The sequence below is a fragment of the Oncorhynchus mykiss genome, chromosome 1 (assembly GCF_057628025.1).
Source record: "Oncorhynchus mykiss isolate SJ-2025 chromosome 1, ASM5762802v1, whole genome shotgun sequence".
Classification (NCBI taxonomy): Eukaryota; Metazoa; Chordata; class Actinopteri; order Salmoniformes; family Salmonidae; genus Oncorhynchus; species Oncorhynchus mykiss.
Window position 1 is genome coordinate 57,342,975 of NC_143022.1, and position 27,375 is coordinate 57,370,349.

Consider the following 27,375-nt stretch of genomic DNA (forward strand, 5'->3'; position numbering starts at 1 on the left):
CAAATCCTGCTGAGGATTGGAACAGGTGTCACCTCCCTGTCCATACTCCATCTGTCACACACACAGGGAAATGTCATCAGTACTGAGAAGGAGAGACAGAAACTGCTGAGACAGGATTGCTATTCCAATGTAACCCTTCTCTCTCTCTGTGTGTAGCTGGGATTTCGAGGGGACAGTGAATGGGACCCAGGGTAGGGAGATTGAGTCAGGCATGACCCTGGTGTTTAACCCTCCTCTCTCTCTCTCTGTGTAGCTGGGATATCGAGGGGGAAGTGAATGGGACCCAGGGTAGGGAGATAGAATCAGGCATGGCCCTGGTGTTTAACCCTTCTCTGTCTCTGTGTGTAGCTGGGACATCGAGGGGGCTGTGTATGGGACCCATTGTGGGGAGATAGAGTCAGGCATGGCCCTGGTGTTTGAGAGGGATGGAGAGAGGAAGATGTGTACTCCCTACCTGGATACCACCTCCTTCGGAAACCTTCGGTTCTACTTCACCATGGGTAAGAACCACCTACCACTGACACAGACTCTTTCTCAATGATGTAAATACCTGGCCTCTCCTTTCCTTCTTTGTACTGACCTGTTGAGCTTCCACGTTATTGTTTTCATCTGTTAAGTATTTTCCAATCAGTGCAGATGAAGGGGAGGGACAAGGAGTGGACAAATATTATAAACATTGAGAAAGAGGCCTATTCTCTGTTAGCTAAGCTGTCAGTATTTTTATGCTTGCAGCCAAATATTTTCCTGACAAAGAAAGCATGCTTATCTGTGTGTTTCCCTGCAGGTGGTGGAGAGTGTGACCCAGGAGAGTCCCATGAGAATGATGTCATCTTGTTTGGTAGGTCAGAGGGGAGACGAGACCTTGTGCTGTTGGATACCCTGCCATACTCCTCTTATAGGGTGAGACTACACACATAACATAGACCTGCTCCATCTCCTACACTAGGCTGCTCTATGAACTGAGCAAATTCAAACTGTATTTTTCATGTTTAGCTAGCTAAATGTAAAAGATGTTGCTCCACCCAGCTCAAACCATTTTTAATTCCTCAACTGTGCTTCATCTCCTCTCCCCTCCCTCTCTCGCTCAACTCACCCCTCCTTTCCTCACCCTCCCCCTCTCCACCAGACTCCGTCAGTAGTGTCAGTAGCCCTGTCCACAGACCTCCAGACCCCCATCACCCAGTTCTGCCTGGAGCAGCGGGCACATGGCGGTGCCAACCGTCACGTCTGGGCAGTAGACTTCATACAGCTGCTGCCTGTCCTTCCTGGCACACATACCCATGTAGCACAGTTCTCCATCAACCTGGGCTGTGGGTCCTACCAGCCTGCCAACAGGTAGGATATGATACGACCAGGACTCAAACCTGGGTCCAACCCAGTACCTTAGCCGTTCCGTCAAGAGATCGAACCTCGCTACAATATGATATGATACAATATTGAGGTGTCCATTTCCATGGGTGCAAAGTTTCTAACTTTTTTGTCTTGTTTTTAAATTTATATTTGCATAATTTTGAAGTGTAGATAAGATTTTTCTATCGCTTTGTTAGTGTGAATCTGGAGTTTTCCACCAATCACGGTCGTTCCTGGTCGCTGCTCCACACAGAGTGTCTTCCAGATTTGTGTGCTGGCCCCCACCTACCACACAGCACCATCTACTCCTCAGACAACTACAGCGGGTAGGCACCACACACACACATATATACACACACACACACACACACACACACACACACACACACACACACACACACACACACACACACACACACACACACACAGATTAGTGTGTGTTCATAGAGATACATTCAATTGCTACTAGTGTTGTATTTAAAACTATGTTTCTACCAATCTACAGCTGGACTAGGATCTCCATCCCACTTCCCAACGCTGCCTTGACTGAGACCACACAGTTTCGCTGGAGACAGAGTGGCATGGGTGCTGGCAACATGTGGGCCATAGACAATGGTGAGAACCTTACACACACTAGTGGTCCTATGTGCCTCATAAGAGCATGGGTCTGGCGATGCTAAATTGAATGGTTCAAATCCCTTAAAGATTAACTTTATATAACTATATATATATATATATATATAAGTTCTTATCTCTCTCTTATTTGTGTGTATATCCAGTGTACATTGGTCCATCCTGCCTTCGTTTCTGCTCTGGCAGAGGACAATGCTCCCGCACCGGCTGCAAGTAAGAACAGAACTTAATGAATGAACAATACTTTGTATCTTGAATTAATTATTCTCATTCTCTTTTATTGCTAATTCATCATGTCTTAGCGCTAAGATCGTGATCAAATTATTTTATTTTTATTTGCATGTATTAATCTATGTATTATTTTCTGTATCTGGTTCCATTCCCATCTCTCTCTCGCTCTCTCTCAATTCAATTCAATTCAATTCAAGGGCTTTATTGGCATGGGAAACATGTGTTAACATTGCCAAAGCAAGTGAGGTAGACAACATACAAAGTGAAAATATAAAGTGAAAAACAACAAAAATTAACAGTAAACATTACACATACAGAGGTTTCAAAACAGTAAAGACATTACAAATGTCATATTATATATATATATACAGTGTTTTAACAATGTACAAATGGTTAAAGGACACAAGATAAAATAAATAAGCATAAATATGGGTTGTATTTACAATGGTGTGTGTTCTTCACTGGTTGCCCTTTTCTCGTGGCAACAGGTCACAAATCTTGCTGCTGTGATGGCACACTGTGGAATTTCACCCAGTAGATATGGGAGTTTTTCAAATTTGGATTTGTTTTCGAATTCTTTGTGGATCTGTGTAATCTGAGGGAAATATGTCTCTCTAATATGGTCATACATTGGGCAGGAGGTTAGGAAGTGCAGCTCAGTTTCCACCTCATTTTGTGGGCAGTGAGCACATAGCCTGTCTTCTCTTGAGAGCCATGTCTGCCTACGGCGGCCTTTCTCAATAGCAAGGCTATGCTCACTGAGTCTGTACATAGTCAAAGCTTTCCTTAATTTTGGGTCAGTCACAGTGGTCAGGTATTCTGCCGCTGTGTACTCTCTGTTTAGGGCCAAATAGCATTCTAGTTTGCTCTGTTTTTTTGTTAATTCTTTCCAATGTGTCAAGTAATTATCTTTTTGTTTTCTCATGATTTGGTTGGGTCTAATTGTGCTGTTGTCCTGGGGCTCTGTAGGGTGTGTTTGTGTTTGTGAACAGAGCCCCAGGACCAGCTTGCTTAGGGGACTCTTCTCCAGGTTCATCTCTCTGTAGGTGATGGCTTTGTTATGGAAGGTTTGTGAATCACTTCCTTTTAGGTGGTTGTAGAATTTAACGGCTCTTTTCTGGATTTTGATAATTAGTGGGTATCGGCCTAATTCTGCTCTGCATGCATTATTTGGTGTTCTACGTTGTACACGGAGGATATTTTTGCAGAATTCTGCGTGCAGAGTCTCAATTTGGTGTTTGTCCCATTTTGTGAAGTCTTGGTTGGTGAGCGGACCCCAGACCTCACAACCATAAAGGGCAATGGGCTCTATGACTGATTCAAGTATTTTTAGCCAAATCCTAATTGGTATGTTGAAATTTATGTTTCTTTTGATGGCATAGAATGCCCTTCTTGCCTTGTCTCTCAGATCGTTCACAGCTTTGTGGAAGTTACCTGTGGCGCTGATGTTTAGGCCAAGGTATGTATAGTTTTTTGTGTGCTCTAGGGCAACAGTGTCTAGATTGAATTTGTATTTGTGGTCCTGGTGACTGGACCTTTTTTGGAACACCATTATTTTGGTCTTACTGAGATTTACTGTCAGGGCCCAGGTCTGACAGAATCTGTGCATAAGATCTAGGTGCTGCTGTAGGCCCTCCTTGGTTGGTGACAGAAGCACCAGATCATCGGCAAACAGCAGACATTTGACTTCGGATTCTAGCAGGGGGAGGCCGGGTGCTGCAGACTTTTCTAGTGCCCGCGCCAATTCGTTGATATATATGTTGAAGAGGGTGGGGCTTAAGCTGCATCCCTGTCTAACCCCACGACCCTGTGTGAAGAAATGTGTGTGTTTTTTGCCAATTTTAACCGCACACTTGTTGTTTGTGTACATGGATTTTATAATGTCGTATGTTTTACCCCAACACCACTTTCCATCAGTTTGTATAGCAGACCCTCACGCCAGATTGAGTCGAAGGCTTTTTTGAAATCAACAAAGCATGAGAAGACTTTGCCTTTGTTTTGGTTTGTTTGGTTGTCAATTAGGGTGTGCAGGGTGAATACATGGTCTGTTGTACGGTAATTTGGTAAAAAGCCAATTTGACATTTGCTCAGTACATTGTTTTCATTGAGGAAATGTACGAGTCTGCTGTTAATAATAATGCAGAGGATTTTCCCAAGGTTACTGTTGACACATATTCCACGGTAGTTATTGGGGTCAAATTTGTCTCCACTTTTGTGGATTGGGGTGATCAGTCCTTGGTTCCAAATATTGGGGAAGATGCCAGAGCTAAGTATGATGTTAAAGAGTTTTAGTATAGCCAATTGGAATTTGTTGTCTGTATATTTGATCATTTCATTGAGGATACCATCAACACCACAGGCCTTTTTGGGTTGGAGGGTTTTTATTTTGTCCTGTAACTCATTCAATGTAATTGGATAATCCAGTGGGTTCTGGTAGTCTTTAATAGATGATTCTAAGATCTGTATTTGATCATGTATATGTTTTTGCTCTTTATTCTTTGTTATAGAGCCAAAAAGATTGGAGAAGTGGTTTACCCATACATCTCCATTTTGGATAGATAATTCTTCTTGTTGTTGTTTGTTTAGTGTTTTCCAATTTTCCCAGAAGTGGTTAGAGTCTATGGATTCTTCAATTGCATTGAGCTGATTTCTGACATACTGTTCCTTCTTTTTCCGTAGTGTATTTCTGTATTGTTTTAGTGATTCACCATAGTGAAGGCGTAGACTCAGGTTTTCCGGGTCTCTATGTTTTTGGTTGAACAGGTTTCTCAATTTCTTTCTTAGATTTTTGCATTCTTCATCAAACCATTTGTCATTATTGTTAATTTTCTTCGGTTTTCTATTTGAGATTTTTAGATTTGATAGGGAAGCTGAGAGGTCAAATATACTGTTAAGATTTTCTACTGCCAAGTTTACACCTTCACTATTACAGCGGAACGTTTTACCCAGGAAATTGTCTAAAAGGGATTGAATTTGTTGTTGCCTAATTGTTTTTTGGTAGGTTTCCAAACTGCATTCCTTCCATCTATAGCATTTCTTAATGTTACTCAGTTCCTTTGGCTTTGATGCCTCATGATTGATTATTGCTCTGTTTAAGTAGACTGTGATTTTGCTGTGGTCTGATAGGGGTGTCAGTGGGCTGACTGTGAACGCTCTGAGAGACTCTGGGTTGAGGTCGGTGATAAAGTAGTCTACAGTACTACTGCCAAGAGATGAGCTATAGGTGTACCTACCATAGGAGTCCCCTCGAAGCCTACCGTTGACTATGTACATACCCAGCGTGCGACAGAGCTGCAGGAGTTGTGACCCGTTTTTGTTGGTTATGTTGTCATAGTTGTGCCTAGGGGGGCATATGTGGGAGGGAATGCTGTCACCTCCAGGCAGGTGTTTGTCCCCCTGTGTGCTTAGGGTGTCAGGTTCTTGTCCGGTTCTGGCATTTAGGTCGCCACAGACTAGTACATGTCCCTGGGCCTGGAAATGATTGATTTCCCCCTCCAGGATGGAGAAGCTGTCTTCATTAAAATATGGGGATTCTAGTGGGGGGATATAGGTAGCACACAGGAGGACATTTTTCTCTGTTAGGATAATTTCCTTTTGAATTTCTAGCCAAATGTAAAATGTTCCTGTTTTGATTAATTTAATGGAGTGAGTTAGGTCTGCTCTATACCAAATTAGCATATCCCCTGAGTCCCTTCCCTGTTTCACACCTGGTAGTTTGGTGGATGGGACTACCAGCTCTCTGTAACCTAGAGGGCAACCAGTGGGTCCGTCTCCTCTATACCAGGTTTCTTGCAGGATGACAATGTCTGTATTACCGATTTCTTTGGTGAAGTCCGGGTTTCTGCTCTTTAGGCCAAAGGCAGATGACCTCAGGCCTTGGATATTCCAGGATAATATAGTGAAGGCTTTTTGTTCCATAGAGTGTCCAATGTTGTTGGTCGTGGTTTGGCCTCAGGCCAGTAAGTGTGAGCAGAGCCTGCTGAGCATCTGGTACATGCCATTGGCTTCGGCGAGTGTGAGAGTGGGGGTTGGGACTGTTTGCCCGCTCACTACCTGGGCGTATGTGTGGCTTCCATGTTGAGGCCCTCTTTGCGGGGGTGGGGTGCATGGGGTGGGCAGGAGTGGCATAGGTCTGATCTGAGGGGGCCTAAATGGGGTGTGGGCAAGGTTGATGTGGGAGGGTGTTGATTGGTTGGGGTGGGGGTGTGGATGTGTCTGGGTGTACTGTGGTCTGGATGTAATTGCTCTTGGCGTGGGTCCTCTATGTGTAGGTCCAGGGGGGGGTCCTGCAGATCTGGGAGGGTGTCTCGCTGGTCTGGATGGGGTGTCTATTGATCTGTTGCTCCTGTGTGAAGTGTTGGGGATACGTTTGAGAGCGATGTCCTTTAGAGTTCGGGCCCTTCTCCTTCTTTGTCTCTTTTCTTTCTCTCTTTCTGTCTCTTATTCTGCCTGACTTGTCTCCCTCTCTCATCCCAATTTTCCTCTCCCTCCCACCCTTTCCTAATATTTTCTTCTTCTGTCCCCATATTTTCTAACCTCCATACATTTATGTCCTTCCCTCCATCTCTCCTCCCACTCTTCCTTCATACCCTCCTCTTGCTCTCCTCCCATACCCTTCCCTCCCCGCCCCTCTGCTCCTGTAGGTGTGACCCAGGGTTTAGTGGTCCAGCATGTGAGCTGGCATCCCAGACATTCTCTGCCTTCCTGTCTGAGGGTTTCTCCTCCCCCAGACTCTCCTCCTACCACAGGTAAACTAAAAGGAGAACGTGCTCCTGATAGACAGTCAGACGGACGGACTGACAGTCACACACACACATGATAGACAGTCAGACGGACGGACTGACAGTCACACACACACATGTTGAACGTTAAGCACTGTGTTACATTGCTATTAGGAAAATATGCTATTGTTCCTGCCAAAAAACTATTATAATTGTCTGAACATTCTATTTTGTTTACATTTTATGTTGCATTACTAGCTTCTCTGGAGTGTGAACTGATAAGAACAGCCCTATTCAACAGGTTGTGAAGGTCTTTATCTCCTCCTTCCACAGTTTCTCCTCCCTGAGGGGAGCGGAGGTGAGTTTCGGCTGTGGGGTTCTGGCCAGTGGCAAGGCTTTGGTCTTCAACAGGGACAGCAGACGACACCTGGTGACCGCACCGCTCGACAGCTCTCAGGCCAGGTACAGTACTGGGCTACGGACACACACTCACAGGTGCTTGCACATACTCATGTATTACTGTACGGGAAAGAAAGGGGAGAGAGAAAAATAATGATAATGTCTTGCAATTTCAGTCAATGTCTATGAATGAGACTTGGAGGTACATATGAATATTCACATTTACACACCTTTTCTAATGGTCAGTTTCACAGAATACATTATACTGGGATCATATCAGGGTTCATCTCATATCCTCAGCAGGCATTCTAAACTCTGATTAATACTGCAGAAGTTCCAACAAGTCACCTCTCTCCTCTCCTCTGTCACCTATTCCCTCTTTCTCTCCTTCCCCCCCATCCATGTGGTGTGAGATGGATGGGGACTGTAGATGAGAGGAGATTTGAGGGGAAAGGAAGAATGAAAGAGAGTGAGGAACAGAGTAGGAGAGAAGGATAGAGAGATGGCATCTGTGTTTGATTGATTATGCCTTCTGTGGCTCCCTGTGTGCCACCTGACGGCCATATTTAATACCACTTTCCTCTCAGACTGAGTGAGCCAGAGGAAACTGGGCTGGTGATTAGAGCCACACTGAGCCAGAGCCAAGGACAGAGAGAGCTGGAGGCTGTGTGTGTGTGTGTGTGTGTGTGTGTGTGTGTGTGTGTGTGTGTGTGTGTGTGTGTGTGTGTGTGTGTGTGTGTGTGTGTGTGTGTGTGTGTGTGTGTGTGTGTGTGTGTGTGTGTGTGTGTGTGGATGAATAGTGCAGCATTCTGGGTGCTACCATCTCTCTCTTCCCTAGTTGCTTATATGTCAACTCTCAGAGACACATTGTGAGAGGAAGGTGAAAACATGTCTAAATGTGTCTGACTCTCCCTCCCTCTCTCTCGCTCTCTCTCTCACCCTCTCTCTCTGACTTTCTCTCTCTCTCCCCACACTCTTCCTCTCATCCTTCTCTTCTATCTATTTGTGTCCTCATTCGTTTAATCATCTCATCCATCATCTCATCCTGCCACCCCTCCTCCTCTCCCTCCCTTCCTTCCTCCATCTGTGTCTATTTGTCTAACCCCCTTCCCTTCCTCTCTCACCTCTCCTCTCTCTACCCCTCGACCCCCTCTCTCCTTCTCCATCCCCCTTCTCTCCCCCAGGTACCTCCAGTTCACTTTGCGTCTGGGAAGTCGTAGCATCCTGAGCTCCTGTCCTGCCCCTGACCAACCAGGAGAAGGTGTGTTGCTGCACTTCTCCTCAGACAATGGCATTACCTGGATCCTGCTGCAACACTACGCATATAAGGGCTTCCACGAACCCAGGTACTGTACTAGGGGGGGTGGGGTGCTGGAGGTGTGTGTCTTTCTCTGTGCGCGCATTTGTGACACAGTCCTAAGGCGTCTGTAATGCTGTTAACACACATATTTCTTGTGCTAATGGATGCCTGGTGCTGAGAGGAGAGATGTAACCCACAGGGACCCATTTAGTACTGCCTACTGTGTGTTGTAATGACAAACGGCTACACACACACACACACACACACACACACACACACACACACGCAGAGCTGGGCCTGGGCAACCTAGAGAGCTCTTCATCAGGGGGCAGAAGGCTGGGGGCAAAGTGTCGGGATAGAGGTGTGAATGCACATTGTGTGTGTGTGTCTGCTGAGAAGAGGTAATTGAGTCCATAGCTGTGTGGGTTATAGAAGAGCACCATCCAGACCTAGTCAGTCAGAGCCTTGCTAATGTGACTCACTCCATCTGGACTGTTTGGATTATTTTGAGAACATTGATAACACTCCATCCCACACCCTCTCCTTCCCTCCATCTTCTCTCTCCACCTGCCCTTATCTAATTTCTCCATCCCTTCCTGTGTTCCTCTCTCCGTCCCTCCGTCCCTCCATCCTCACTCTCCACCTACCTTCCCCTCCTCCCTTCATTCTCTCCCCTCCATGCCTCCTTCCTTCTCACCTCTACAGGATTGTATCAGTGGAGTTACCCCCCGGTGCCCGTAGGTTTGGGGTGCAGTTCCGTTGGTGGCAGCCGTACCACTCTGGGCGTGGGCATGACGTTTGGGCAGTGGATGAGATCACTATGACCTCTGTGCTGTTCAACACCATAAGTCTGGACTTCAGTAATGTACTTGATGTCACTCAGAGTCTGGGCTTCTACCTGGGGCACGTCCAGCCCTACTGCCAGCACGACTGGACACTCAGGTATACTAAAGACAAGCGTTTCTCACTTTCCGGCCTACAGTACTTCCCATTATCTTCAGGCGGAGAGAGGTTGCCCTTAGAAGGTTTCTGTACACTGTCATGTGGTGCTGAACTACATACTTGTAGTTATGTCGCAGTCCATCTCAGTGGTGCTGAATCGTTGCTATTATCTTTTTTGGGGGGGCTTTTACGCTATCGGAACAAAACACAACCTACTATCCCGGGGTATAGTGTCATCACAAACATTGTATGTACCTGTGTAATCTACTCAAATACTGCTAAAAACATTACCAACAGCTTTACAGGTATTGGTAAAAACCATTCACCTCTGCTTCAGATTGAGGTTTGATTGAGATTGAGCCAAGATATGAACTTTTTTCAGGCCCCTGTTCCAGTAGACACTATGTGGATAAGTAGTTCTATGTGTTGTTAATGTGTGTTAGCTAACCGTTTATTGTACTGTAGTTTCTCAGGAGAGCCCAGCCCAGGCTCCAGTATCCGTTATGTGGAGACCCAGTCCATGCAGATTGGAGCCTCCTACACACTGCAGTTCTCATTGGTCATGGGCTGCGGCAGAGACCCCTCCCCCCACATCGACACACAGGTCCGCCTGGAGTTCTCCACCAATCATGGCCTGACCTGGCACCTGGTCAAAGAGGTGAAGAAGTAGTGAAATATAATGAATGATCAACAATAAAAGGCACACATGCATTGAGTGCCCCAAAAATTAAGAACACCCCTCCTTTGCCCTAAGAACAGCCTCAATTCGTAGCGGCATATGGACTCCACAAGGTGTCAAAAGCGTTTCACAGGGATGCTGGCCCATGTTGACTCCAATGCTTCCCACAATTGTGTTAAGTTGGCTGGCTGTCCTTTGGGTGGTGAACCATTTTTAATGCACACGAGAAACGGTTGAGTGTGAAAACCCCAGCAGCGTTGCAGTTCTTGACACAAACAGGTACGCCTGGCACCTACTACCATACCCCGTACAAAGTCACTTGAATATTTTTTGTCTTGCCCATTCACTCTCTGAATGGCACACATGCACAATCCATGTCTCAATTGTCTCAAGGTCGAAAATGTGTCTTCAACCTGTCTCTTCCCCATCATCAACAATGATTGAAGTGGATTTAACATCAATGAGGATCATACCTTTCACCTGGATTCTCCTGGTCAGTCTATGTCATGGAAAGAGCAGGTGTTCATAATGTTTTGTACACTGTGTATCACTTTATCTGTTTGACAGTCATGGAATGTGGCACACTTGCTCAGGGGTGTGAGTCTAGTTAATCTGTAGATTAGAATGTGGTTATTTATTTTTTAAATTAGGAACAGCAAAGATTTTACACCCGTGTTATATAATTTAGAACAGTCCTCATTTTACCTTTCTGTATTGATGCTCATATTATTGAAATGGAATATTGGCCAAGTTATTACTAAAAATGTGTGAATTTATCTCTAAGGATGATTCATATTTTTTTTTTATGAATCAGGGCACCAGTCCATTATTGGACAAAATTGTAATCATTGATTTATCTGAAGGTATATCTGATGAGCGCAATATCAGATTTGTGAATTTGTGCCGTTTTGTAGCGCTTCTTTTGTATCAGAGAAACACACAACAACAGGTAAAATGCAAAAGTAGAATAATAAAGAGTAAAAAGTATCAATGGTTACAGGATGAATGATGATAATGGCATATGACTAACAGGAGAAAATTATGAAGTCAATAGGTTGTTTACCAGGAAATTGCTGGAGGAGTATTTTCTCAATTTGGATTGAGCATACTGCGAAGGGTGTGGTCACGAATTGTGACTGGAGGAATCAACTTAAAAGGGACAAGAAGTGGTTCAGTTCTAATGTTAAAGTTTAGCAGTTACTTAATTTCACTCTTGTGTTGTCTTAAGGGTAAAAAATTACCCGCCACTACGTTTAACAGCAGAGGAAACCCCCTAAATTATATTTTTTCAACTTGAAATCTGATGACCTTTCCTAGAGTGACACCAACATTAGAAAAAGGGAAACATTGCCTTTGTTCATATTTCCATCTAAGCTGTGCACCACCAGGGTACAAAGATTGTCTTAGGGTCATTTTTGACCCGGCAGTTATAAAATAATTTACACACCACAAAAACCACGAAGACACACACACAAGAGAAATTGAGATTGTGTGCTACTCATTGAACTCAGACAAGCAGCATCTTCCCTCCGCGACCCACACATGACTCAAGTTCACAGACAAAATAAATACAAATTCTGACAAAAAAAATAAAGAATCTGACAAAATAAAAATGTATTGAAATTGTTTACAACTGGGGAATGAAGACAGGGGCTATAAAGGTGCTGCAGATGACAGTCCCCCCCAGTTCTCTCTTTGCTGACGCCAATGGTGCACGTTTCAGTGACCAATAGGTCGTCGACCAGATTTTTTTCAGATGTCCAGGAGGAACAAGAGAACAATGATTTAGAAAAGGAGGAAGTATCTGAAGAAGAAGATGGGGAAGAATATAACCCAGAGCACTATGCACAATGCATCATCTTCAGATGAAGAAGAAATCCCCCAAGCTGAAAGAGAGACATTTTTGTCAAAGAACAGCAAAATAACATGGTGCTTGTCACCATATGACAACCATGGCAGGATGGCAGCACAACATGTCATAAGGATGACCCCAGGGCACATGAGACATGCAGTTGCCCATGCCCAGGACATCGCCTCAACATTCTACATGTTCATCACACCAGCCATCGAAAAAATCATCCTGGAGATGACAAATTTGGAGGGTTTCCATAAATATGGAGACAACTGGAAAAGAATGGAGGAGACTGTCCTGCGAGCCTACATAGGGCTGCTAATCTTAGCGGGTGTGTATAGGTCCCGAGCTGAGGCTACATGTGTTCTCTGTGATGCAGAGACTGGAAGGGCGATTTTCCATGCCACGATGCCACTGAAAGTCTTTCACACTTTCTCAAGAATGCTACGATTTGATAACCATGAGTCAAGACCAGCGGATGACTGTCCGCTAGCCCCTGGTCATCTTCCATAACATCATTGATATGTCCTCTTACATGCCTTCGTGATGTGGAACAAGATCAACCCTACCTGAATGCCTGATAAGCAGAACAAGAGGAGGGTGTTCCTGGAGCAGCTGGGAAAGGCACTTATAACCATTCAAAGAAGGGAATGCCTCCCCCGAACAGCAGCCTCTGCATCAATTGTGAAAGCTGTTCAGGGGGCTGAATCTTGTCCTGATCCACCTGAGGCTGCATCTGAGGCAGGCAAGAGGAGGAGATGCCAATTCTGCCCCCCAAAGAAGGACTGTAAAACAAATACAGTGTGCTGCACATGTGAGAAATACATCTGCATCTGTCCATGCACACACACTTGCAAACTGTCCTACGTGTGCTTATTAGAGATGATTGATTTATGTTCTTAACGGTTTCTTTGTATCGATTATCTTATTTCATTCTGATTTATAGTTGTTGTTTATGCACCTTGTGGATGGGGGCAATGGTTAAAAAAATGGAACAAGACTAGTATTTTGTAGTTGAATTCCTCAATATATACATATAAGTTTATATCACTATGTTGCCAAAAAAGTTAAAGACTTATTGTTTCCCTTCAATAAAACGCATTCAAAACTACTTTCTGCACATTTCTGCTACTTTCTTAGGCTATACAAGTGCTATCGCTTGCTAAAAAAATGTATGTTTACACCTATGCAGTACCTTTAGCAACAATAATAATAATAATTAATTAGTAAAGAAAGCCATTTTGACAGGTGTGTTGTAATAAACACGAGTGGTGTTCACTGATTAAATGCAGTCTTTCTGAGAAAACCTAGATGTTCACGAAGTTTGTGATGAATGACACGTTGTTTCTTCATGCAAAATAGATTTGGGGTTTAAGATTTTAGCTGTTTAGTGAAGGAAGGTCAGGCGGGTCAGAGTATACAGAATGTTAAGACTACACAAGTGTTATACCTAAAGAACTACACATTACACATCAATGCAATGCTGAGGAGAGAAAGGGTGATTTCATGTATAGTTACGGTGTTCTTTGGTCAGATGACAGTGGTGAGTTGGCTTCACACAAGCTCGGAGATTGGAGTCCTGGGAGGTTGGAGACTCAGAGATGCGCTGAGGCCGGGTAGAGACCAATGAAGTGGTTTGGCGAGGAATGATAGAAGCGCTGATGCCGGGTAGAGGCCAACAAAGAGGTTTGGTGAGGATTGATAGATGCGCTGATGCCGTGTAGCGGCCAACGAAAAGGTTTGGTGAGGATTGATAGATGCGCTGATGCCGGGTAGAGGCCAACAAAGAGGTTTGGCGAGGATTGATAGATGCGCTGATGCCATGTAGAGGCCAACGAAGAGGTTTGGCGAGGAATGATAGCGTTCACTATCGTTGACTGAGATCATGACAGGATCAGTTAGATGCGAGCTGGTGATCTGGAATCCTTAGCTCGGCTTCAATTGAAAAATAACAATTTGCAAGAGTAAGTCCTTTGGTGCTTCGTCCAGAAGTCATCTCGACATTTACATGTGACAGCCAAGACATTCACTGGAACTGAGGTGTGAAATGTTCCTCATTCTTTTATTCCCTCCATTTGAGGTTAGTGTTCAAAATGTTCCACCAAACTATCTGACTCTGCCTATTGTTTCAAGCGTGAAAAGGGGGAGAGAGTCATCCAAGTCTCCCCTGACCTATCCTAGGGTTGGTATGTCCGTGGTATGGTAACTCCGCAGAGCCATCAAACAGGCAAAATGACAATATAGGAATAAGGTGGAATCCTATTACACCGGCTCCGAAGCTCGATGAATGTGGCAGGGCTACACTCGTTTACGGATTACAAAGGTAGACCTAGCCATGATCTATCCAACGATGCCTCTCTACCAGATGAACTCAATGCATTTCATGCACGCTTCGACAATAACAATACCGAGCCATGCACAAGCGCCCCCACCATCTCAGAGGACTGGATCTCGCCCTCCAAGGCTGACGTGAGTAAGGTTCTTAATATGCTCAACACTTACAAAGCCAGGGGGACCGACCGTATTCCAGGGTACATCTCAGTGCACACGCAGACCAGCTGGCAGGCATCTTCACGGTCATTTTCAACCTCACTTTGTCACAGTCTGTCTTCCCCACGTCTCAAGCTGACCACCATCATTCCTGTCCCCAAGAACTCGAACGCTACCTGCCAAAATGACTACCGCCTTGTAGCACTAACATCGGAAATCATGAAGTGCTTTGAAAGGCTGGTCTGGCACACATCACCTCCATCCTCCCAGACACCCTAGTCCCACTCCAATTTGTATTCCGCCCCAACAGATCTACACCCCCATCCACATCGAGGTGGAGAGGGTCAAGAGCATCAAGTTCCTTTGTGTCCGAATCTCTGAGGACTTAACATGGTCCTCTCACAATAGAACTGTCATGAAGAAAATACAGCAACACCTCTTCTCCCTCAGGAGGTTGAAACGATTTTACAGCTGCACTGTTGAGAGCATCCAGACTGGTTGTCCAGACTGTTTGTACAGTCTGTTATGGCAACTGCACCAACCATGACCAGAAAGTCTGACACAGGGTGGTGTGGATGGCCCAGTGAGCTCCCAGCCATCCAGGATGTACATGCCAGGTGGTGTCTGAGAAAGGCTGTGAAAAGGTCCAAAGACTCCAGTCACCTGAGACATGAACTTTTCTTCATGCTTCTGTCCAGCAGGAGCTATCAGTGCATCAAGGCTCAGACAAACAGACTTCTAAACAACTTCTATCCCCTTGCCATAAGACTTTTAAATGGCTAACAACTACTGCTCTCCCTCTCCCACAAAATATCCTCAATGTCACTGTGCCAATCCACAAGTCTCTACCCACACAGACCCAACCTATGCTGCTGCTAAAATGATTTTCTGCAAAGAAACCACAACTGACTAGGTATCCCCCTTTCCCTTTAAAGGACACCAATAAGAAGAAGTGACTTGCTTGGGCCAAAAAACACGCGCAATGGACATTAGACTGGTGGAAATCTGTCCTTTTGTCTGATTAGTCCAAATTTAAGATTTTTAGTTTCAACCGCCATTTCTTTATGAGAAGCGGAGTAGCTGAACCGATGACCTCTGTATGTGTGGTTCCCACCGTGAAGTATGGAGGAGGAAGTGTAATGGTGTGGGTGTGCTTTGCTGTTGACGTTGTCAGAAATGTATTTAGAATTCAAGGCACACTTAACCAGCATGGCTACCACAGCATTCTGCAGCGATTCGCCATCCCATCTGATTTGCACTTAGTGGGACTATCATTTGTTTTTCAACAGGACAATAATCCAAAACACACCTCCAGGCTGTGTAAGGGCTATTTGACCAATAAGGAGGGTGATGGACCTGGATCAGAATACCTGGCCTCCACAATCACCTGACCTCAACCCAATTGAGACAACAAGGGCTCAGCATATGTGGGAACTCCTTCAAGACTGTTGGAAAAGTATTCCTCATGAAACTGGTTGACTGAATGCCAAAGTGTGTAAAGCTGTCATCAAGGCAAATGGTGGCTACTTTGAAGAATCTCAAGTATTAAAATAACACTTTTTTGGTTACTACATGATTCCATATGTGTTACTTTATGGTTTTGATGTATTCACTATTATTCTATATTGTAGAAAATAGTCAAAATAAAGAGAAATTCTTGAATGTTTAGGTGTGTCCAAACTTTTGACTGGTACTGTAAATACTACCATTAGTGTATTACCATAAGTATTACACTTTTCATCCCTGTTTACCTATTTATGTATATCCTTCTACCAGTCACTTTTCAGCCCTGTTTACCTATTTATGTATATTCTACTACCAGTCCCTTTCAGCCCTGTTGACCTATTTATGTATATTCTACTACCAGTCCCTTTCAGCCCTGTTTACCTATTTATGTATATTCTACTACCAGTCCCTTTCAGCCCTGTTGACCTATTTATGTATATTCTACTACCAGTCCCTTTCAGCCCTGTTTACCTATTTATGTATATTCTACTACCAGTCCCTTTCAGCCCTGTTTACCTATTTATGTATATCCTACAACCAGTCACTTTTTATGTACAGTGCCTATGTACAGTGAAACTTGAAATTGAACTGAGGTGAATCCTGTTTCCATTGATCATCCTGAGATAAACACAACTTGAAGTCCACCAGTGGTAAACTCAATTGATTGGACATGATTTGGAAAGGCATACACCTGTCTATATAAAGTACCACAGTTGACAGTGCATGACAGAGCAAAAACGAAGCCATGAGGTCGAAGGAATTGTCCGTAGAGCTCCGAGACAGGATTGTGTCGAGGTACAGATCTGGGGATGGGTACCAAAACGTTTCTGCAATATTGAAGGTCGCCAAGAACACAGTGGCCTCCATCATTCTGAAATGGAAGAAGTTTGGAAGACTCTTCCTAGAGCTGGCTGCCCAGCCAAACTGAGCAATAGGGGGAGAAGTCACTCTGACAGAGCTCCAGAGTTCCTCTGTGGAGATGGGAGAACCTTCCAGATGGACATGCATCTCTGCAGCACTCCACCAATCAGGCCTTTATGTAAAAGTGGCCAGACGGAAGCCACTCCTCAGTTAAAGGCACATGACAGCCCGCTTGGAGTGTGCCGAAAGGCACCTAAAGGACTCTCAGATTCTCTGGTCTGATGAAACTATTCGGCCTGAATTCCAAGCTTGAGGTCTGGAGGAAACCTGGCTCCATTTCTGGGGGTAGATTTTTCAGCGGCATGGACTGGGAGACTAGTCAGGATCGATGGAAAGATGAACGGAGCAAAGTACAGAGAGATCCTTGATGAAAACCTTCTCCAGAGGTTTCAGGACCTCAGACTAGGGTGAGGTTAACCTTCCAACGGCACAATGATCCTATGCACACAGCCAAGACAACGCAGGAGTGGCTTCGGGACAAGTCTCTGAATGTCCTTGAGTGGCCCAGCCAGAGCACGGTCTTAAACCTGGTCAAACATCGCTGGAGAGGCCTGAAAATAGTTGTGCAGCAACGCTCCCCATCCAACCTGATAGAGCTGTAATCACTGCCAAAGGTACTTCAACAAAGCACTGAGTAAAGGGTCTAAATACTTATATAAATGTAATATTAAACTTAGAAACTTGAGACTATGATTCATTCATGTTTGTGTGCTGTTGGAACGGTGTTTTATGACATTTTGGTCCATTATTCATTGAGTAATCGAGAACCACTTTGGAAATAAGTGTTTTAATTAATACTTTGTTGTAATTTGCAAATACAATATTGTACATTCTATATATATTTTGCCCAACAAATAACATTCAATTATAATTGTCTTAGAAAAAGGCATCCCACCTTTGGTCAAGAGGAAGTATCTGGTTTTGGGCTTTATTGCCCTGTCGTATACTGGAGCAAAAAATGATTCCAGCTTGGGCTCTTCCGGTTGGTTTAGAACACATGAGATAGTAGGCTGATTGGGGTCATATCTTGGCCCTGCTGGTCCCCATTTCAAAAGGGACTTCTTCTGGTCAACTAGGGTTCCTGGTCTGAAGGGCCCGCTGTCCATTCAAAAGGGATTGTGTTGATGTGATGTGAGGTTCCATTCCTACATTATTGTTAATGACTTGATGAAACGTTCTTCTGTAAGTCACCCTTGCTAGAAAATAACACAAAGGGGGAAAATAAATATAATATATATTCATATAGAACTAAAGTAGCCTCTTAATTTTTTTTTCTACCTTCGGAGATTGAACGAGTCTCCTACAAATGAACTATATCACTAAGGCCAAGGTACAATAAAATGTCATCCTTCTGCAAGTGCAGTGTATGATATGGTATACCTTTTAAAGTACCTTCGATAGCGTTATGCTATGAAGTCTCCTCACATATTCAAATCAAATCAAATTGTAATAGTCACATGCGCCGACTTCAACAGGTATACAACATTTCACCTTACAAGCCCCAAACAGCAGTGCAGTTTCAAAAAAGAATAAGAGATAAAAGTAACAAGTAATTAAAGAGCAGTATAAACAAGGGGTGCCGGTTAGTATTTGTGGTATGTACATGAAGGTAGAGTTATTAAAGTGACTATGCATAGATGACAACAGAGGGTGGCAATGGTGTGGAGAGGGGAGGGGTAGCCATTTGACTAGATGTTCAGGAGTCTTATGGCTTGGGGGTTGAAGCTGTTAAGAAGCCTCTTGGACCTAGACTTGGCGCTCCTGTACTGCTTGCCTTGCGGTAGCAGAGAGAACAGTCTATGACTAGGGTGGCTGGAGTCTTTGACAATCTGTCTTGATGTGCTTGGACCATGTTAGTTTGTTGGTGATGTGGACACCAAGGAACTTGAAGCTCTCAACCTGCTCCACTGCAACCATGTCGATGAGAATGGGGGTGTGCTCAGTCCTCTTTTTCCTGTAGTCCACAAACATCTCCTTTATCTTGATCACATTGAGGGAGAAGTTGTTGTCCTGGCTACACCCGACCAGATCTTTGACCTCCTCCCTATAGGCTGTCTCGTTGTTGTCAGTGATCAGGTCTACCACTGTTTTGTCATCAGCAAATTTAATGATGGTGTTGGAGTCGTGCCTGGCCGTGCAGTCGTGAGTGAACAGAGAATACAGGAGGGGGCTGAGCACGCACCTCTGAGGGGCCCCTTTGTTGAGGATCAGCCTAGCGGATGTGTTGTTACCTACGCTTACCACCTGGGGGCGGCCCATCAGGAAGTCCAGGATCCAGATGCAGAGGGAGATGTTTAGTCTCAGGGTCATTAGCTTATTGTGAGCTTTGAGGGCATTCTCCGGTATTAGGTCTGTTTATGATAACAGTTGTTAGTGGGACTGACTGAGCTACTCTCCAGAGCTTTTTTACAGCTCTTTTGTGGAACTGATGCTGCCATACATTAGTTTAGCAGACGGTATTAATCTAAAGCCACATACAATAAGTGCAATTATCTGATGTAGGTATAACAACCATAAAATATGTAGTTACTGGAATAATGAACTTTGTCTATACTGTCAGATGTATTGATATGGTGTGTTACAGAGTTGACTGAATATTTTCTCCCCTTCCCAGGCTTGCCTACCAGGGATGCCCAGCTGTTCAGAGTTCACTGCTCCCAGTGTGTACCATCCCTCTGAGTTCACTGACTGGAGACGCATCACTCTGCCCCTGCCTCATAGAGCATGGTGGGTAACACACATTCTTTCATCCATACAGGTTGGTATACCCATTGACAGAATGCTTTACGAAAGTCTGAGTTCAGCACATTCATCTCAACTCTGAATTGGGCCCACAGTGCACGTGCGCGCACACACACACACACACACACACACACACACACACACACACACACACACACACACACACACACACACACACACAATATGAACACTCAGATATTCACACACACCTCCCACTCCCCTCTCCCTGAGGAGACTCTGACCTACAACCAATATTCCTGTCTCCCTATCCCCACCCCATCCCTTCCTCTACCCTCCCCTCCCCAGCCCTATGGACTTAAATAAAGGTTTTCTGATCTCATCTCATTCATGAAGGATTCCTGGCTACCTCTGGGTCGATTTTGGGTCACTATTGCAGGGAACTAACCTGCTTTGACTGCTCTGACTGTAACAAATAAACCTAATTGGGCGTGTTGGCTCCACCATCCATCACCATCACACATGCAGGGCCATGCACTAAAATACACATTAGGGGTCTAGGTGGGGGTGCACTTTCAATTCACAGACATAATCCACTGGTACTCAGACACACATGCTTGTATATAGTTACACAGGTGATGGAGCACCTCCATCATGGACGGTAAAACAACAAAAACGATGATATAGTATGGATGGATCCTATATTGATCCGTGTCACCTCCCCAGTCTCATTAGTGTTCTGAAGTTTTATAAAATGTGGTGTTCAAGCATATTATTTCTCCATTTGTGTTTTTAACAATCTGCCAATGCCCATTTCATCAACTCTGTTGGTATTCCTGCTCACCAAATGTATATCCTGGTCCTGACATTTGCTTATGAGCTGTGCTAACAATACATGCAGGATGGTTTGGTTCTCTTTGATGTGTCTGATTGTTGTCTGTGTGTGCAGGTCCAGTGCCACGCGGTTCCGTTGGATCCAGAACTACTATGGAGAGCAGGATGAATGGGCTCTGGACGACATCTACATCGGACAGCAGTGCCTTCAGATGTGCCACGGACACGGATGGTGCGACCACGGACACTGCAGGTCAGTGAGGGCCACTGTTGGGGAACTTTACTTTTAAAGGTAACTTTTTTTACGTTACAACATTACTTCCATTAAAAGTAACTTGTTAACTTACAGTGTTACTTAGCGAGGAAACTAACTCAATACATGACTTTTTACCTTGCCAGAAACAGAAAACCATCTGAAGATGCCTTGCGCGTGTTGATCATTCTAATACCCAGTAGAGGGCGCACAGGGTTGGGAGTTTACATGTAACCCGTTACATGTGATCTGATTACAAAAACTGTAGTTTGTTACGTTACCATAAAATACATTGTAATCAGATTACAGATCATTTAGAAAAACTACATGATTACTTCTAGGATTAGTTGAAAATGTAGAAAGGATGTTTGTGAAAAATATTTTTAACACCTTTCTGCTTTCTCAATGACATTCAAATCAGCATCGAGAAAAGTTCAAATTTGTTCCACCTGAGTCAGAGACCACTATGATGACACACCACCAAATGTGTTTGATGGATCGCAGGAAAAGAGAAGGAATAGGCTTTTGTAGTCTACAGTCAAATGGTGCAACTGCTGTCTGATTCCAAAGATTAAACACTTTGAGGTAAGTAAGGATGACAGCAGTGGTGTAGTTTACGGGCAATACGGTTATCACAATGATGTGAATCACACTGCTGCTCTCTCACTTTGGCCTATTTGCGCCTTACGGATTGTAGTTGTCGTGGGTGGCTGTTCACAAATGTATAGGTGTATTTTAACCAAATAATGGTTGGATTGAAGAAGTGTAAACTGCCTATCAATCATTGTTTTTGAGACCCATGGATGGACAGTGAAAAATGCTACAGCTGCTTAGTGCGGATCCCAGCCTATCCCTTACAAACATAGATTGCAGTTTGGAAACTGCAGTAAAAGTACAGTAACTGCAGTCGACTGTGGTATTTTGTATGCAGTAATTGCAGAATAACTGCATTGTACTGCAGTTGAACTGCAGTTATACTGCACTCTGACTGCTATATATTTTTTGTTACTCCCTCCTAAACTACTATCTGTCAAAAACAATTTATAGAAGACCACGAGTGGGACTTATTGCGCAATCTAATTTGTGCTGATAAACAAAACAAATCCATAGGCCTAACGGACAAATGCTCAAACTTGTGCTCTTTTGATATACAGTACCAGTCAAAAGTTTGGAGACACCTACTCATTGTATGGTTTTTCTATATTTTACAATTTTCTACATTGTAGAATAATAGTGAAGACATCAAAACTATGAAATAACACCTATGGAATCATGTAGTAACCAAAAAAGTGATAAGCAAATCTAAATCTATTTTATATTTGAGATTCTTCAAAGAAGCCACCCTTTGCCTCGATGACAGCTGTCGTGTCTTTACTATCATTAAAATGGACCAGAGGTACGTGGTGTAATCATGGTTAATGACTTCTAATAATTTTCCTCCTGAATGGAGGATTCTATTTATTAGTGACATGTGTGTTAACCATTGGAAGAGTGCACTGGAGATTCCCTTCCACGTGTTGCACTCTGAGTGAAACATATGTCGCTATTGTCAAGGGTAATTTGATTGGTTAGGTCTCTAACCTTCTTACTGATTGTAGCTAGACTGACTGTCGCTGGTATTGGTACTGGTGCTCAAAGGGACCAGTTATCCTACCAATTTATTCTGAAATATTATACTACCGGAACACATGATTGGAGCGTTTTACTAGTTGTATTGGAGTTGAACCTACACATGGCAAGTAATGATTATTGTTGCTATTTGTTTTGGAGGTGGACAAGTCCACTGGACTTCCTTTACGACCAGTGTGGTACACCTCAGTACTATCTTAGATGTATTCTAAGATAATCCCTGTCTAGGGGCCTGTCTGCTCCTCACTGTTCTCGTAGGGGAGTTTACAACTAGATTTGATTTATGGTCTGGGGGCCTCGAACGGTGTTGTCCGTAGTCTCGACCCCACCACCGGCCTCGATGAGGCTCATCATGGGTCTGGGCTACTATTCCCCCCCTTTGTGTCTCCGGACCCCCCCACCAGCGGGTGGTGTTGGTGTCTGAGGTGCAAATGAAAAGTTCGGACCCTATCTACGAGTTTTCAGCGACCCCGTTTTGAGAATGGCTGTAACCTTTCAACCAAATCTCCTGGTGTTTGTGCTTCAAAACGCTCAAGAGGCATGTCAGTCACCACCGCATCCGTGTGTGGCAACCTCTTCAGTACCTGCGAACTGAGACGAGGATATAGGTCTGTGATATCGCAAAGTGTTTCACCAGTGGGAGTCATCATTAGTGTCATTGTAAGGGGTGACCGTCCCCAACAAAGTGGAAGGTGTATCATCCGAAGCAGAGTATACTCTGCTCCTCACTGTTTTTCTTGCTGAGACGGCCGCAGTGCTTGCGGAGGTGTTCTAAGGGCAAGAGGAGTTCATCACAACTATCGTATTGCACGACTGCAAGGAGGAGGGAAGTTGCTTATTCACAGAGACAGCTGTCTTGAAATCATGAAAAGAATGGTCAATCAGGTTGGCTGATGGATTCTGCCCCAAGAGATTTTGAAACATCTTTTTCCCAAGGGGTGCTATCGACAGATACCCCTCTTGAATGACTGCGTTGCAGCTAGCGTTAGGGGGAGACAGTGTGGTCAGTGGAGAAGGCACGGTGGCCTATGACCATACCTGGTTGGTTTTCCAATCCATCAATGGCAGTAACACATCAAGTCTGCTCCAAGTAGCAGTTTCGAGGCTTGTAACATACACAGCGTGAATGAGCGATACGTCCTTGAAGTGTAGTTTCAGCATGACTCTCAATGTGAGAGGCGAGGTAGTCTGAGTGACCCCTCAAAGTGTAGTGTCGCATCGTTCCACTTTTAACCAACGTTTAGTTGGCTTCAAAGCCTTTTTGAGATCAACAAACCATGTTTGAGAGATGAATGATATTGTCGCACCCGAATCAATTAGTGCATGACAAGTTAAGCAGTCCTCCAGGACTGTTCCCAGGTATGGCCGTTTAGATTCATGGTTAGTGGACATATTCCCCACAAAGTGGAGTGTTCGCTCGCAACGACGTGATATGCCCTTTCTGTTCAAGGTGGAAGCAGATTGACTTTTCTGATTTTGAGTGGGCTTGGCTTTAACGAAGCGATTTACCTTTTTCTTCGCCACCTTTGTCTCAGTCTATAGACAAAGCCTGGGGGCTTATTTCTTGATCAAGCTGGCCCTGGATAGGGTCTTGAATGAGAGCGGGAGAAATTAGAACTTTAACGTTCTTGCTATGGGTGTTAATTCCTGCGGACCTGGTGTCCGTTAATTCCCCGTCTAGTCCTTGTGACTTTTCTCAAATTGTTCTTGCTTTAGTTCTTCCCGTAGTGGAACTTCTGGAGAATATTGGTCTACGTTTTGAACGTCCTTCACCCCTTTGTTACCCTAGTGCTCTGACACTTTTTGTGGGTTGGGTGCAGGAACGTAGCGAACAGGTCGATTGTAGCGGTAGTCATGTTGATGGCGTCGTACTTTACAGTTATTTCGACCGCGGAGGTTATTGGAATCATGGTTTTGTGGTAGAAACTGTTGTTGTGCGTCACCTCTCAACGCTCCAATACCTGATAATGCACCCTCTAACTGGAGTGAGTACTCCTGGTCAAACTTCAAATCCAAGTGGTCAGGGCTTTTAGTGTTGTGAGCTTTTGATGCCTCAAAAGCTGTGCTTGCAAGCTTTCTGAGTTGTAACTTAGGCAAGCCAACGTGGGCAGCAGGGCCCAAGTAGGTAATGAAGGCAGGATACATGTTCGACAGGAACATTTGTTTAAAAGGTAACAGGTCCTCCATGCCTGTTTCAGTGAGTAGGCCAAAGTAAGCTGAACGAAGCCTATGATAGTAAGCTCGTGGGTGTTCGTTCCGAGCTTGTTTGACGGTGTTAGCCAGTGACCTATCGTGTTTGCGAGTCGCGGAACCACTGAATTCTAATTTCAAAGCTGTGGCAAGTTTAGCGTAGTCATTTAGCGCGTGTTGCTGTTGTAGACGAATTAACCTTGTCACGTGTCTATTCAACGTTTGCTTCAACAGGTAAACCCTATCAGAAACCGTAGCATTCGGGTAGCCATCCAACGCATCCTCTATGTCAGCTAGGAACGTCTCAGTATCGTTTGGCTGACCTGGAACGGGGTCAAAGGTGGGGAAATTTTTGATGAGTTTGTCAAGGTATTCCGCGCAAAGAATGGGGCCGAAAGGCCAAGAGGAGAAGCCAAGCCTTGTTGTTGTTGTTGGCCAAGAGGTGCAATATTACTCAGTGCCGAATGGCCAAGAGGAGAAGACTGAGGGACACATGAGGGAGGCAAGCTCTGAAACCTATCGTCTTTACTCCTGTGAGTACAGAGCTCCGGTTGCTTGCATCATATTTAGTTTTGGATAAATCAAGTTGTTCCTGTAGCATACGATTTTGTTCCTGTAGAAGACGATTTTGTTGAAGAGCTTGTGCTTGTTCATCGTCCCATGTTTTTGCAATTACATTTAATTGTTCAGTTTTTAAGAGCAGTTCCATAGTTAGCAGAATTTTTTCCCTTTTCTGCATTTGTCATTGGTTTTCCAGTTCTCTCCACCTGTCCCTTTATGTCTCCCATTACCTGCTCGTGCTTCAGCTGTGCACTGCGGTATTGGACAGATGCCAATCTCAGATGGCAAGACATCAGGGCTAGACTGGAGAGAACCTTTACGAGGTCTGCGCCCGATGGTTGATTTTGGAAAGCGTTGTTGTCTGCTTTTCCACTAATGGCATAATTAGGGTTTGTATCGCTGCTGAGGTCAGAGATCAATCCATTTGCAGGTGGAGGTTCACTAATTAGCGGGCGAGTGGGGACTACCCCCTCTGATAGCTTGCACATTATTAGAACATTATGAAAGGAATTTATTTTTTCCTAATTTTCCAAAGTTTGGTTTTGGAATATATTGGGACTATTTTAACCTATTTATAGACGGTAATGAACCATCAGTACTGGACAGTTCTGTGGAAGTTGGACGTGAATGAATTTGCAAAAGCAAATTGAATTAATCAATAATGATTAATCATACCTGGACATCTTGCCCATCTTTATGGCTATCTGGGAATTAAACTTTACATTAACCTGGGAAGTTGGTTCTTCTAGGTTACTATTGCAAAGCTTAAAGTGTCTCATTTAACTGGAAGACCTAGAAATGTATGTTTGACAGTTTAAATAAATAAATTGAATGAGACGATAATACCCAAGCAATTGAGATTGCTGGATTATCATAAAGGTAATGTTAGGTACATTTACCACTATGGCACACTTTCCCCTCAGGCCAAAGCCATATGGGATTCCCGCTGGAGGCGGGACTGATTGATTGTGCTTTGCAGAAAGAAAGAAGAAATTTGATTGATCAAAATTAATGAATAATCAAATCTGAATAGGCTATCTGGGAATTAAACTTTAAATTAACCTGGGAAGTTGGTTCATCTAGGTTACTATTGCAAAGCTTAAGGTGTCTCATTTAATTGGAAGAACCTAGAAAGGTATGTCCAACAATTTAAATAAATAAATTGAATGAGACCCAAGCAATTGAGATTGCTGGATTATTTTTACGTGATCCACGTTTGGATTTCCAACACTTGCGATTCTTTACCACCAGTGATGCAGAATGCTGAAATCAAACGGAAGTACAAAGGGTGGGACTTCCGAGGCGGAGGAATTTAAACAGCACACAGGAAGAGAAAAATGTTCCCTCTGTTAGCTTAGCCTCTAGTGCCAGCTAAATCACATTCTACATTCTTCTATTCCCTTTTACCATGGAAAGGGTGGGTTTACTAGTGGCGTCTCACATTAAACCATTCGGCATACTTTGCTAGCTTTATGTTGACCGGAGCAACACGGTACATAATACGAATATGCCTGTAGTCAGTCCACATTGGTTTAGTGCGGTAGGCGGTAGGCGGACAGAAATACTTCGGCTCAAACTCCGAAGATCTATCCTCTAATTCCGAACCTTACTGGCTCTATTAATTAATATTGACTGACAGAAGTAGTACCGTTTTGCCTAACGGACTAAATCTGGAATTTATCACTCATTGCTCTGATGCTAAAGACCACTACTGGAGGCGCTCTGTAGCCTCTTCAAATGGGAACACACACACAACCAATTTGAATGTATACAAAGCAGTCTGTTTGTACAATCCTGTTTGCACAATTGATATATAGAATTCCACAGCAAAGTCTAATTCTATCTTAGATTCCTGACAGGGGGCGTCATAAATGTTGTGTCTTTACTATCATTAAATTGTAGACTTAGTTTTATCAAAGATTCTCTGTAATTAGTATTACCGATCAAATCAAATCAAATCAAATTTATTTTATATAGCCCTTCGTACATCAGCTGATATCTCAAAGTGCTGTACAGAAACCCAGCCTAAAACCCCAAACAGCAAGCAATGCAGGTGAAGAAGCACGGTGGCTAGGAAAAACTCCCTAGAAAGGCCAAAACCTAGGAAGAAACCTAGAGAGGAACCAGGCTATGTGGGGTGGCCAGTCCTCTTCTGGCTGTGCCGGGTGGAGATTATAACAAAAC

The 27,375-nt window shown here is 44.1% G+C and overlaps 1 protein-coding gene across 4 annotated transcripts in view; it reads left to right on the plus strand.

Annotated features, from left to right (window-relative positions):
• The window catches only part of LOC110532453 (reelin), a 297,868-nt gene that overhangs the window by 187,048 nt on the left and 83,445 nt on the right, over nucleotides 1–27,375 (plus strand). For all 4 annotated transcript variants that reach the window (XM_090234988.1, XM_090234991.1, XM_090234993.1 and 1 more), the window contains exons 12-24: nucleotides 349–500; nucleotides 785–900; nucleotides 1,127–1,335; nucleotides 1,548–1,676; nucleotides 1,856–1,965; nucleotides 2,130–2,196; nucleotides 6,858–6,962; nucleotides 7,269–7,397; nucleotides 8,519–8,680; nucleotides 9,340–9,576; nucleotides 10,042–10,234; nucleotides 19,639–19,751; nucleotides 20,674–20,811. In XM_090234988.1, coding sequence (XP_090091114.1) covers nucleotides 349–500; nucleotides 785–900; nucleotides 1,127–1,335; nucleotides 1,548–1,676; nucleotides 1,856–1,965; nucleotides 2,130–2,196; nucleotides 6,858–6,962; nucleotides 7,269–7,397; nucleotides 8,519–8,680; nucleotides 9,340–9,576; nucleotides 10,042–10,234; nucleotides 19,639–19,751; nucleotides 20,674–20,811 — 1,860 coding nt within the window. The remainder of the gene's footprint in view (nucleotides 1–348; nucleotides 501–784; nucleotides 901–1,126; nucleotides 1,336–1,547; nucleotides 1,677–1,855; nucleotides 1,966–2,129; nucleotides 2,197–6,857; nucleotides 6,963–7,268; nucleotides 7,398–8,518; nucleotides 8,681–9,339; nucleotides 9,577–10,041; nucleotides 10,235–19,638; nucleotides 19,752–20,673; nucleotides 20,812–27,375) is intronic.